The 13,945-nt window shown below is 31.5% G+C and overlaps 2 protein-coding genes across 7 annotated transcripts; one reads left to right on the top strand and one right to left on the bottom strand.

The window, feature by feature from the left end:
- Positions 1-2,014: 2,014 nt before the first annotated feature.
- LOC117210310 (inositol monophosphatase 1-like) lies at positions 2,015-6,064 on the top strand. Its single transcript, XM_033453228.1, has 6 exons — positions 2,015-2,208; positions 3,503-3,636; positions 4,655-4,914; positions 5,063-5,168; positions 5,228-5,379; positions 5,543-6,064. Exons 1-6 carry the CDS (start codon positions 2,149-2,151, stop codon positions 5,647-5,649), a joined length of 819 nt encoding a protein of 272 aa, XP_033309119.1. The 5' UTR covers positions 2,015-2,148; the 3' UTR covers positions 5,650-6,064.
- LOC117210307 (serine/threonine-protein kinase PRP4 homolog) lies at positions 5,869-13,787 on the bottom strand. Of its 6 annotated transcripts, none has more exons than XM_033453224.1 (14): positions 13,631-13,787; positions 12,881-13,051; positions 12,545-12,791; positions 11,995-12,476; positions 11,133-11,907; positions 10,706-11,053; positions 10,543-10,628; positions 10,334-10,480; positions 10,085-10,238; positions 9,758-10,010; positions 9,108-9,346; positions 8,742-8,985; positions 7,031-7,107; positions 5,869-6,560 (listed from the first exon to the last, which is right to left on the bottom strand). In XM_033453224.1, the coding sequence occupies exons 1-12, from the start codon at positions 13,633-13,635 to the stop codon at positions 8,785-8,787; spliced, it is 3,108 nt and encodes a 1,035-aa protein (XP_033309115.1). In that variant the 5' UTR covers positions 13,636-13,787; the 3' UTR covers positions 5,869-6,560; positions 7,031-7,107; positions 8,742-8,784. The 6 variants fall into 6 exon arrangements, with proteins under 6 accessions (XP_033309115.1, XP_033309113.1, XP_033309109.1 ...); XM_033453222.1 differs by having other exon boundaries at positions 8,785-8,985; positions 13,631-13,786; XM_033453218.1 differs by having other exon boundaries at positions 5,873-6,560; positions 8,065-8,985; positions 13,631-13,786.
- Between the last annotated feature and the right edge of the window lie 158 nt (positions 13,788-13,945).

Below are 13,945 nucleotides of genomic sequence, written 5' to 3'. Positions count from 1 at the left end.
CCGTTTGAAGAACCTTAATTAACAAAATCCTAAGATTTGTAGCAGGTCCTCAAGCTAGCTGAACTTGTGTTGTGTAGGTGCATCGACATCTGGTAATCATTTTGCCCGAAGGAACCGTTGGAATGTTTACTGTCGAGTACCTCTACGGGTATTTCTTTTAATGAAGGCTATATTATTACTCCATACCTTTGTTAGGCGGAGCGTTCGTCCCATTGACCGCGGCTACGTTCGGCGACTGATGGTCGCCACGAACCCAAGCTTATTGTCACAAATCGTAAATAAGTACAATTGGGTAGAATGACGGCAAATTGTTTAATTACAGCTGTAGACTTTAATTACAATTTTACGGATTTTCCCGAAGAACCAGAGGGAAGGCTCCGGTGTTCTTTCATCTCCGACATATGAATATAAGAGAATATAAAAATTCGAAAGATTTACAACAAATGTTTGTCACTGTTGAAAATTTTTATAATGTGCATTCTAATGGTGTGCATATTTAAACGATTTGTCTACATTAAATATGAAAGTATCAAAAAAATTAATTGTAATTACAATATCGTATGTACATTACTGTACATGTATGTATTTGAATGCTAATGCCAGATTATGTTATCATAGTATAATTTTAGGCACCTGTTACGATATATAAATTCCGATCGTTTTTATTTAAAAATGTAACAGATCGTAAATTTTTGGATCTCATCAAGTCGTATTTTACTTTCGTTTAACTTGTCCATTAAGTTGTTGAGTCTTAGATGACTTGCGATAAGAAAAACGCTCATGAAAATCCTAACTGAGTCTTGTTAGCGTTATGAAGGATACTTATCAACAACTGAAAGTACGAATGCGGTTACGAAATTACTGCAGTCCACCTCGTATGTAAAGAAACGCTGTAAAAATATTCGCATGCCCATTAGCTATAGCGTAAGATCTTTTGCCCATAATTTTCTATTTTCTTTAGGTATATAAGAATAATAAGTTATCAAAAAACAGAAGGAAGATTATAAAAATACATAGAAAGAAATTATTTAATTTTAGCAAACTATTTGTTTTTTACAATGATTTTCCGTTCCTATAAGGAGGAACAGAAGACGTGAGACCTAAGTATACGCACCATCATTAACGCACTTTGCGAAAGGAAGTTGGCATTTTCGGTAATTTTTTAGAAGGCTGGTTTTATAATTGTTATACTATACGTAAGGTGAGTCAAACGGAACGTTGCCTCGTGTCTCCTAATGGGGGCACGTCACATACATATCATTCCTTGCGGAACAAATTAACTATAGGTGTGATAACGATATATATATTGCAAAGTATATATGTATACTATATGGAATAATTGCAAAAGACAACTATATATGTAAATATATCTATGTTGAAGAACATAATTATTATTGATCTGTTAAGCGAAATTGTTGTACTGATTTATTCGGTTCACCTTTTTCTAGTCTCCAACTCTCTTCTAACTTTTATCGATCGAGTTATAGTTTGTAAGAACCGGCTTTTGTGGCTCCAAATGCAGCATTTCAAAACTGAATAAGAAACGAACGATTCAATATGTATTCTTTGTCTATTTTTAAGTTCATAATCATTTTCTGCTGCATTTATTTTATATGTATCATTAGGCCTTATAAACTGAAACAATAATTCATATTTCATATCTTTTGAACTCTTTATTATTTGAGTTTATTTCATAATTTACCAATTTCGAATGTTCTTAAACGAGATAATTATGTATACGTTTCAAATAAAATAATTTCGCGTTTGTCTTTAATGCATTAAAAACCCATCTAATAAATATCTAATTTATTAGATTCTAAAATTTTCAAATAAAATAATTTCATTTATTTTCAATATATTAACAAAATATCTAACATGTTTGAAAACTATCAAAGCAACGGAGTTTTACGATTATCAAGGAACCAAGAATAGCTATGAAGCAAAATTTTGTACGAACCGGGTCGCCACTGTCGCTTTCACTCGTGATTCACTGACAAAGGAACCCTTTTTAAAACCAGCTGACAAGATGTTACGTCAGTTAGTCTGTAGCCGTTGCCATTGTGCATACGACGTTGATACTTGTGTCTGTTATGACGGCGTTCTAAACTCGTGCTTTCTTTCCGAATATTTCAAAGATTTTAATCAATCATGTTCGATATCGACGAATGTTACATAGCCGTTCTTCGATTAGTGAAGGAAGCTGGCTCGGTGAGTGACATTTTCTTTGATGAAATTGACGAGAAGCGGCCACAACTTGTTTTGTGTTTCGAGTTACTCCTAGCTGATAGCGGGCTACGTTTTATCGATTTTGCACGCAGCTTTAGATTTCAATTATGTTCTTATTCAACTAGCATACTGCTTTCGTTTCCCATGCGTTATTCTGTCTAATGTTATCTCATGTAACATAAACGCAGTTTCATTTTCGATGATGAATTTTAATTATTGCCTTGAAATCACTTGGATATGTTGTGAATTTTAATGCAAAATTGATCGATGCGTTAGTGATTGTTTAATGCACATGATTATTTTTTACCTGCGTATATTATACATTATTATATTCTAGATAAATAATGCCGCTAATTTATGGGCATGAATGTGTATTTGTTTGGCTTCCAAGAAGCAAATTCATCGCGTTGGATAAAATGACGCGTTTTATATTACGCGGATTCTCTAAACTCTTTAACTGCTATAATTTATAACCTATAATTTTTATTTCTCTCTATTTATTGCTTATATTATATATTAATAAATAGTTGAATGCATTTGATCTGTACAACTAATGATTCAAAATTATAAAATATAATCGCATTACTGAAGCATTTATAAAATACCATTGCCATTAAGTGAATCATTATCTAAACATCTAATGAAATAGCGATAACAGAAGCTATAGAACGTTTGCGTAATTATAATTTCATTTGTAACAAACTATTAATAGTTTTTTAATTATATACGATACACTTGGAATACAATTTTTTTGTATGGAAATTAATTGCAACATTGTAAATTTTTGTGTACATGGAATTCAATAAATACAATGGTTATAAGAAAATTGAGTAAATTATGCAGTTTAGTGACTTTTTCCAATTTCGACTATTTGACTCGAGTGTCTTTTTACAAAATAACGAAAAATTTTTTAATTTTATAATGAATTTTCCGTTTCATTCACTTAATGTTCAGAATTTATCAAAATGGTTACATATATAATATATACATAAGGTTAGGGTTTTGGGTATTTTTTAAACGATGTACGATCATGTTTAAATAAATTTATCGACATCTAACCCAAACCTAACCTAAACTTTTTGAAAAATTTTGAACATTAGATGAATTAAACTTGAAAAATATTGTATTTTTATATATCTTTACGAAATAAGGAACATTTTTAAAACTTCACTCATTTTTTAATTTTTCGATATTCTCCGTTTGAAAAAGATTCGTTATTATTGAAGATTTTCGCACTGAAAAGAATAATTATGTTTCAATTATGATTTTTTTGTAGATCGTGAGGGAAAAAATTAACCAACCTAAAGATGCAATGACGAAATCCTGCGAAGTTGACCTTGTCACTGAATGGGATCAAAAGGTGGAAAAATTGCTAGTCGATGGAATCTCCTCCAAATTTCCGGATCACAAGTACGTTTTATAATATTTATCATCTTATATGTATTCATCAAAATTTTCATTTCATTAGTCATAGTTACTAATAGATGGAATAATATGCTTCATACTATTTAAACAAGTATTGACAAATTTATCAAATATAAATTAACGAGTGTTAAAATTTGTCAAACTTTAAATTGAATAAAAAACATTTTGTTAATTTATTAACATAAGCTTTGTAATTTTTCAAATATTTTAATATAATTATAGAAAATAATTGAAATATTTATACACATGTATGAATATATTTGTTTTAAGTATATCAAGAATTTCTTTAAGTATACTTTTGAAATTTGTAGAAAAATTTGTTAACAGAAAACAAAATCGATAGTATCCCAATAAAAATTATTAAAAATTTTGTAACGTAGTTTGTAGTTTTATTATAATTTTTAATAAATTGGTGATTTTTTAATAAAACTGTCATTATCCGAGTGCTGTATCATCCAATATATAATTCAGAAAAAAGATATATAACGCATGGTCAATAAAATATTTCGATTAATTCATTTTTTTTATTTTCTGTTAAATAAGAAACAGTATTGAATTCAATAGATTCCCAGATTCCTAGTTGACCTTGTCTAGTGAAACATTCGACGCGTTGTATCCCCTTTAAGCTCGTTATATGTGTTTGGACCAGATCTGTCGCGAAGGGTCTCGTCAGATCATCAATGGAATTTTCCAGTCGTGAAATCGATCTGGAATCCTTCTAGGATCTCATCATTAACATAATAACAAAAAGTTACATGTGAAATAATTTTTTGTTTTTTAAATAACACAACAAAATTTCATTCAACGAAATAAATTATGTATTTTTTAAGGTACAAAATAAAATATTTAGGAACAGAATGAAGAAAAATGCTTATTTGTGGTAATAAAAATTACAAATCTTGTGTATTATAAATATTTATAGGTAACAATTTTGTTTATAACAAAATGCCGCGATAACAAAAATATCGAGTTTCTCTAATACAGAGGAAATATATTTTGATAGATTCATAGGCGAAGAGGCAACTTCGCTCGGGACTAAAGTTGAACTCACGGATGCTCCTACATGGATCATTGATCCGATTGACGGCACAATGAACTTCGTGCATAGTTTGCCCCACACTTGTATATCGATCGCACTGCTTATTAACAAGACTCCTGAAATTGGTGTAGTTTACAACCCGATTTTGGAGCAATTGTTTTCAGCCCGTAGGGGTCAAGGTGCTTTCCTGAATGGAGCTCCCATTAGGGTTTCAGGAGAGAAAGGTATAAAAATGTATAGATTCTTGCATTATAGATAAAGATCGATCTGGATCACTTATCGCAGGAAATAAAATGAAATATTTGTTTGTAGTTTAATTATTTTGGATATTTTTCTTGTTTAATTAGTTTGAATCAAATTCATTTTTTTCAGAATTACGTAAAGCTCTTGTAATGATGGAAATGGGCACAAGCAGAGATACAGAGAAGATGAAAATTGTATTGGAAAATGCGAATAATCTTACTTCACAAGTTCACGGGTAAAATATCATTACTTTTCTAAAAATTCAATTTATACAGTTTTATATTTATTGTACAGAATACGAGCTCTGGGATCTGCGGCTTTAAACATGTGCATGGTCGCTCTCGGTGGAGCGGATATTTCTTTCGAGTTTGGTATCCACGCGTGGGATGTAGCAGCTGGTGATATCATTGTAAGAGAAGCCGGTGGAGTGTGCATAGATCCAGCAGGTAATTTATTTTATAATAAAAGTAAATTAATAATTTCCACCCTTTTTTTAAATTACAATATTTAATGTTAAATAATTCTAATAGTATTGAAACTTATAGATATGTACATAATTTCTTTATAATGTTTGCTTTTTCTTTGCACGCTCGTTTGTTTCGTTTCTAGGTGGGCCGTTTGACGTCATGAGCAGAAGAGTTCTATGTGCGTCAACAATGGAGTTGGCACAAGAATTAGCCAAAGTATTAGTTCAGTATTATCCCGAACGTGATTAAAAATCATAATGTGTATGGAAAATATCATAAAAGGATATCTTCGAAAAGAGGCCTTGCTACATATTGAATTACGTTATCACGTACATCTTTGATGTATATAAACATCTGTATTGCGTACCTCTCTCTTTTTATAAGATTTAGTTTCAATAATAAAACACAGATCATTATACTCTTGTTGTTTTCGTGAGCATTTAAGGTTTACAAATCAAAACAAATATAAACATTTACGAAATTGTAACTATTTATTAAGACATTTACATGAATGTTTGAGACAAAATTTGCAATCTGTGTAAAAGATACACATTCAGTGAATGGTATGTAACAATACTGTATATTGAAATCAGAGGTATATGAATGTGAAAGTAATTATGATTTTTATTGAAATATAATGTGTAATAAATTTAACTGTGTCATTTAAATCATATCATGTGTAATTTATTCTTATAATTATACGCATGTTATATGTTTTATAGGTCGCTCTTTGTTCTATTAAATTTATTTATTTTTGGATCTTTTTTCAGTAATCTGAAAATTGAAAGCCATAAATATTAGTATCATGCTCCTTTTAATATTACCTATACTTACACAATAATAAATATCTAAAAAGTTATATTAGATAGATTCGTATTACTAAGAAAAAAGTTTATCTATAATTTTCATTTTTTTATTCATATATATCTTACCTGTTCAAATACTTACGGTTTTGTTAATTTCAGTGAAATTTTATGACAAACCTTCCTGTTGACATAAATTTATATTAAATATTTGGTGATCCTTTTTTGCGATAGGCATCATTTTTATACAGTTGTCAAGCTGCTGCCCAGAGAATTTCACCCGTTTCCTTCATCATCATGTTTTCCACCAACTGATCTCATCATCTCTTCCATTGCCTCCCCTCCTCACAGGGAGGGCTACAAGTGAAACATTACCAAATAGCCAATTAGAAAATTATGAGTTAGTTTAAGTTTTTGTGTATTCATTTTATTTCTGTATTGAAATGTGCCCGAAACATCTAGCTTCCCTTTTATGAATTTTGCAAAAGCACTTTTTTTAATTCCTCATATTATCAGAAAAACGCATTTATTCTTTATTTAAAATATTAATGAAGTAATGGAATTTTAATATCAAACTATTCATTTATCATATTTAGAGATATGATTTTGCAATTATATTTTAAAATAATATATAATGATATGTATATATAGATATGTGCAAAACAAATTTGATCTGCTACCAAAGAGAATAGAGCATAAGGGATGACCGTTAGAATAACTTGATTTTGTTTTACGACATAATTATGTAGGTTTTGATTTGCAATGTTATGTTGTTTAACGAGAAACGGATATGCTAAATATCCCATAAGGCAGTCCCCCATGAATACCTTGCAACGGGAACGGCGTTAAAAGCCCATGAAAGGTCCACTCGCACTTATCGATGCTTTGAATCGAAGACTCATATCTGAAACATAAGCAATCTCGTACAATATGGTCATGTAAAAACCGCAAATACCATGAACCATTCAAACAGCATTGACGTTCTGTCGTATCTTATAAATAAAGAACGCAATATTAAATAAAGGAGGAAAAGAAAATTTAACGAAGCTAACGATACAAAATCGCAAGCTACTATGATGAATCTGTTGAAACGAAATATAAGTTTTTATATATTTCTATGTGACAACATGTTAATATAAAGCATTAAATAAGTTTCGTTCTATGTAATGCAATTCGAAATTTCTATTTCTTAGTGCAAATATATATGTACATCATTATTTTTGTTCATATTTCTTTACATCAATGCCTAAATAAATGCATCTTTTAATGTGAAAACGATTACTTGTAATGCTAACAATCGATGGTGATAAGTGTTAACACAATAACTCATTTCTCCAACACTTTCTAAAGTTACACATCCTCTACCTAACATTTCATTACGAGATAAAAAAGAGATTACAATCGGTACTTTTTTCCTTTTTATATATAATTATTTATGGAAATACGTTGCGTACAAGTGCTTCTATAATTTTGCATGAGAATAGCGCGCGATTAAGACTGAAAATATAAAATACAGGGCTTGTTTCTCATTCTGATAAGTATGTGTTGTTTTATTTCAATAACCTACGTACTATACAATTTGTATCCTTTTCGTCAGTACAAGTTTCCTTGTTATTAGACTTCGATGCCATTCGTGCGTATGTACGCGACGGCACAGAAGAACAAAAAAAGATTTTGTGTTCGTAAATTATACGATCAAATTCGTAAGAGTCTTACAATTTCACAAACTTGGGATTCTTCGTCGCGAATGTAACGCATTATCATCCATTTATGATATAATTATTTATTTAAGAGTTATCATTTGCAAAGAAAGTCACGTGTTGAAATTCAAAAGATTGAGAAAAAGAAAAATACTATGTACCACCATTATGCTAAGTATCGATGGCCAATTCATGCTGAAAGAGGCGGTCACTTTCCCAGTTTTGATTTTCATCCACGGAAAAATATCGTTCAACGATGTACATTCATTGAGCTGCTTCCTCTAGTATTCACCGTGTTGGATTTACATACTTTATAATTGCTGTGCACAAAGAAAGAAAAGAAATAAACCAAATCTAAGCGATTTCTATTTCAAAAAAATGTACACGAGAAAATAATATTTTACGCCTTCTGATACACTACATTGTTTCGAGCCAAGTACAAATATGTTGTTTTTATAATCGTTGATAAATGCATCAATGGGTGAATTCCAACATTATTATTCATCGTCTGTAGTAGTTATTAATTAATATAAAAATATTGCACTCTATTGACCTGCAATAGTTATCATTAATTAAATAATAGAGTTCAGATTGATAGAGTACAATACGTTATGCAAATAATTTTTCCTTCCTTTCGTTATGACGTATTTACGTCTTCAAATGTTCTCCTGTCGTATTGAAATGGCGAGTGAAATGTGAAATTTTTGCACCGCCTCTTTCTGCTGTAACGGATACAGGACATTCGATATAAGGAGACACCGCATTATGTTAGTAATGCTTTTATGATATACAACGAATCGTTAGCGGTGTCGTTTTAAACATTCTTTTGTAAAATTACGTCAATGAATTCTCCGATGCGGAAGGACCCCAGACAGGGTTACCTATATCTTTTCTTGTATAAATGGATGCGCCAGGGCGTGGTTCACAGTAATTCTCTTTCCTGCATCCAACATCAACGTTCGTTCCAAAAGGTCTTTTAGTTGTCCAACTTTTCGACTTTGTTCCGGTGGCAAAGAATTTCCTCCTAATTCTGCGTTTAGATCACGAGTGGCTGGCAACGTAGACATCACTACAACTTTCTCCTAAAAATATAGGTGTTAGCAATTTTATCATTCACGTGCATTTGTGAGTACAAGTAATCGTTAGATTACTTACCACACAGGAAAAGAACAAGGTTGGAAAGAACAGTAGAGAGATAACTTACCCGCTCCGTGACCTTATCAACTTCATGATACAGGAAATTGCAGTTAGAGTCAAAATGTAGATCCTTGAATGAGCCTTTCCTAATCAGCTTATTAGGCATTTTGCCTTTTAAGTCCATGAAGAATTTTAACATTTGGTTGTTGGTTTTGCCAGAGAACATTATTTTTCCCGTGTACAATTCGTATATGGTGCATCCCACAGACCACATGTCAATGCCGAAATCATACGGTATACCAAGAACTAGAAAATGCCAATGTTATTTGCATGATATGTGATAAATGTTATTAAATCTCTATGACAGTGGGGATCTCCCCAATGTAGGTTTGATCAATGTATCAGAGCTGTCACATACAATTGCTATTAACGTTTGGAAAACTAATGCGACTAATATAATCTAGCCGCTACGAAATTTCGTCTGTTCGTATCTAATACGTACAGTATCTCTAAATCGTTTGTGCCATGTTTTAAAGGGCATACTATAGCATGGCTATTAAAAGCTGGTTTAAAGTAGAGTGATAAGTAAACAAAGATTAATCTCTCGAGTTTTAGTTAAGGATAATTAAAATAAAATAAAAATAATAAATAACCCAAGAGATTAATAAATTGTGAATATATATTATCTGTTAACTAATAAAAATGAACAATACTTACTAATTTCAGGTGCCCGATAAAACCTTGATACCAAATACGGTGTTATCTCATTCTCATGAGCATGAGACGCTGAGCCAAAATCGCAGAGTTTCAATACTAACTTGCTTTCACTGACTAGAATGTTATCAGGTTTGATGTCAGCATGCAGAATATTTGCACGTTTTAATAACTTGAGAGCAAGGAAAAGTTGCTGCGTATACGATCTTACCGCTTTAACATGTAAACCAACGTCTTTTCCATATTTTTTTAAAACCTAAATAAATTTTCTTATATAATAAACGATAATATGTAATTAATTAGTATAAAATATATGTAATATATACTTACCTCTCTTAAATTCATAGCCAATGGTTCAAAAACCATACATAAATGATTTTTATGAAAGAAATGCCTAAAAAGTCGTAGACAATGAAATCTATCTTCTGGATCTGCATCATTCAGTTTTCTAAGTATTTCTAATTCTTTAAGGCCAGTTTTGTGCCTAAAAGAATAAAAAAATTCTGTACATTGCTCACTTTCAATATCGTAAAATTATCAGATATATTGTTACATTACGTTATTTCATTGTTGACTTACATTATTTCATTATTCCTTATTATTTTTACAGCAACATCTAAATTGCCTCTAGCAGTATCTCTAGCCCTTACGACATTACTAAATACACCCTGACCAGTATATCCATAAACAACATATCGGGAATCTAACGTCTCGCCCACACGTACTCTAAAAATAAAAAACAAGATGTTTTAACATTAAGGACGAAAAAGAAAAAAAAAACAATTTACCGATAATATCCTTCTGCATCATCCCAATTGTCTGTTAAACTTGGATTATCTGGTCCACCTTGTCGTTTTCCTTCGACTGTGGGGCTCTATAAAAAAAGGTACTAATATTTAATAGATAAAATAGATATAAAAACTAAACAAAAGAAGAGAAAAACTTACGTACATTAAAATCACCAATGTTGTCTGCTTCGGCGAACATGTCCCATTCGTTTGACTTTTTTGCATTTTGTTTTTCTTCCTGTTTAATTTTTTCTGTCGGTTTTGTATCTTCATTTTTATCTGTCTCTTCAGATGGAGCGTCTTCGAATCTAGATTTTCTCTTTTTAACTTGTGGCGATTTTGGTTTCTCGGGCAATGGTGGTGTATGACTCTCCGAAGTGGATTCGTTATTATTAGACGAAACTTCTATTGACTTCTGTGACACATTTGATTGACTTTCAGAAGGTGGAGTTGCGGGAACAGTATTAATTTCAGCAGACATATTTGAATCTTCATTTGGTCCGCTTAACCTCTGGACAAGAAAAAAAACTTACAATTATTATTTCACAGTATTAAAGAAACATAATTAAATAGAAATAAAACTAACAAACCTTTAAAAGTTCCTCTCTTTGTTTCCTTCTACGTTCAATAATAGCTTCTTCATCTTCCTCTTCTTCGATATCTATGTCTTTGATATCTTCTTCACTTGAAGTTTCTGAATGTTCTACTTTCAATCCTTCTGACAAAGAATCTTTGAATTTATCACTACGTTCTCTTTTACCATTTTTTTCTCTCTCCCTATCATGATCTCTAGTATGTTTGTCTCTGTCTCGTCTACTTCGAGAGAGCGATCTAGAGCGTTTGTAGCGATCATTCCTGTCCCTATCCAATCTACTCCTAATAGGACTACGAGATCTTCTTGTACTTCTTGATCGGTCTCTAATTCTATCGCGGTTCCGACTATCTCGTCGTTCCCGCATGTCGTTACGATCACGACTACTTCTACCATCTCTGGGCCGATCGCGACTAGTATGGCGTTCTCTACTGTCTCTTTTATCACGACTATGCCGATCTCTGCTGGCAGGTCTGTCTCGACTACGTTGATCGCGACTAGGCGGACGATCTTTACTGGTATGACGATCACGACTAGCGTGTCTGTCTCGACTGATATGTCGATCTCTACTGGCATGTCGATCTCGACTAACGTTGCGGTCCTTACTAACAGGTCTATCGCGGCTTACATGCCGATCGCGACTACTTTGTCGTTCTCGACTTGCTAATCTATCGCGACTGTCGCGTCTAGATTTATCGGTCTTATCTAATGATTTGTATTCATTACGAGATCTAGAATTATGGTGATCGGCTTCTCGTTTTCGCTCTTCTTCTCTGTAAACACATGTTTATTAAAATTTATTAATAAAAAAGTATTTAATAAAAGAGATATTATATTTAAATGTTCTACATTTAACACACCTTCTATCTTGTTCTCTTTTACGCGACTCGTCTCTTTTGATAGAATCTTTACGCTTATCATCTTCTATTCGTCTTTTGTTATCTTCTTTTCGTGAATCCTCCCTATGTCTATCGCTTGGTTTTCGCACTTGTCTGTCATCTTTTCTATTATCATCTCTCTTAGTTTCCTCTTTAGTACGAACTTTTTCCTCCCGTCTCCTTTCTATTTCCCTTCGTTTATCTTTATGTTCCTCTCGATTTCTACGATCCCTGCTCATATCTACTACTACACGCCTCTCAGGTTTCATGACTTTTTTGCGTTCTCTACTACCAGACTTACTCCTAGCTCGTTTTTTGGGGGGTATATTGTCACTTTCACTATCATCCTCTACAAGTATAACATCAGGTGTTTCAGTAGCTTTTATTTCATCTTGATTTGGTTCCTTATCTTCCTTCTCAGATTCATCCGAAAGGTACTGTACTAAACATGCTTGCAAACGCTCCTGTATAAATATTAAAAATATATAAATATTTATGTACTTTTTATTAAATCCTGGATGGAGAATTATACCTTTTGTTTCATTAATTCTTCCAGATCAATATCATCTTCGATGATTGTACAATCTACTTCGTCCGAATCTAAATCTACCAACTTCTCATCATCACTTTCTTCAGTAGAAACCACTTCTAGTAAAGAATTTTTTACTTTGCCATTGACACCTAAATCTTTTTGAATTACACGTGGTGTTTTGTCATCTAATGATCCATTCTCAACTTCTCTTTCTTTTTTAGGTCTTTTATGTTTCTTGTGTTTTTTTCTAAAATGTATTTAATGACAACGTAAATGTGGAATCAAATAGTATTAATAAATTGATTATTAAAAAACATATATACATATTGTACATACCGTTCTTGACGTTCTATCCTCCCATCTTCCCTTTCAATTAATTTATCTTTCTTATGTTTGTGATGTTTATGCTTTCTTTTCTTTTTCTTTCTTTGGTCAACCAACATATCCGATTCAGAATCTATAGTCACCATGTCTCTTTTAGACTCTATACATTCTAAATCTGATGTACTAAAATGTAATTAAACAAATAATTATTATATAACAAATGGTTATATGCATATTAACATTGATATATTAAAATATTATATGTATATTAATACATGTGTATAATTCATAGATTAATATATTGCTAATGAATATGAAACTCTACTTAAAATGTTTCATATACGTTAAAAAATAAAATATATACACATAAAATCTTACAGGTGACAAATTAATATCTCTATTCTAAAAATTACATCACCGCTACAGTCACATGTAATATTTATCTTATTTCAAACGGATAATGTTAAGTGGACTTTGTTGCGAAATATAAATGTAACGAGACATAAGAAATAGGTTATTTTTTTCGATAGATCTACATTAAAAATCACATAGTAAGAAGAAATATTTTCCTTCGTATTTATCCAATTGTTGTACGCAATACCAAAAAAAGAATACGTCAAAAACACATTAAATTTATTCCGAGAATAAACAGAATATCGAATAAGCACATACGATGTAAACAGACTTATACATCCTTCAATTTATCAAAAGAAAATGTTTCTCCTGATTGCGTAAAAATATTCATTGATATTTCCGGCTTACCCCATGATAATGATTTATAAATTGTTGTTAAGAAAAACTATAGATATGCACTGCACAAAACAACTACACGAATATATGAACTCTTTATTGAGTCGCCATTTTATATACCTTCGATTATGTTATTTCGAGATATCTTGATGAATACTGAGCTATCGATAAAGAAGGGTTGCTTCCGGTTTCTATATTACCTTTGTGTAAGAGAGCGCGCCGCGTCGGTTTTATTGTTTATTAAATTTATCGTTATCGTATTTGTGAATTTAAATTATACTTCAGTGAGTACTATTACAATAGTAGTTTCAGAATTATAGCAGTTTT

This window comes from Bombus bifarius, unplaced genomic scaffold (genome assembly GCF_011952205.1).
Source record: "Bombus bifarius isolate JDL3187 unplaced genomic scaffold, Bbif_JDL3187 scf7180000008199, whole genome shotgun sequence".
Lineage (NCBI taxonomy): Eukaryota > Metazoa > Arthropoda > Insecta > Hymenoptera > Apidae > Bombus > Bombus bifarius.
Note: the sequence above shows the minus strand (reverse complement) of the source record. Positions and strands in the feature narration are given on the sequence as shown.

What these genes read in the sequence shown, in the direction of transcription:
- LOC117210310 (XM_033453228.1), top strand. Translation starts at nt 2,149, where the DNA reads ATGTTCGATATCGACGAATGTTACATAGCCGTTCTTCGATTAGTGAAG. An exon ending in TAGTGAAGGAAGCTGGCTCG is followed by an intron (nt 2,209 to 3,502) that starts GTGAGTGACATT and finishes ATTTTTTTGTAG; the next exon opens with ATCGTGAGGGAAAAAATTAA. An exon ending in CTTACTTCACAAGTTCACGG is followed by an intron (nt 5,169 to 5,227) that starts GTAAAATATCAT and finishes TTTATTGTACAG; the next exon opens with AATACGAGCTCTGGGATCTG.
- LOC117210307 (XM_033453224.1), bottom strand. An exon ending in GATGCAGAAGGATATTATCG is followed by an intron (nt 10,481 to 10,542) that starts GTAAATTGTTTT and finishes TTTTATTTTTAG; the next exon opens with AGTACGTGTGGGCGAGACGT. An exon ending in TTATCGGGCACCTGAAATTA is followed by an intron (nt 9,347 to 9,757) that starts GTAAGTATTGTT and finishes GGCATTTTCTAG; the next exon opens with TTCTTGGTATACCGTATGAT.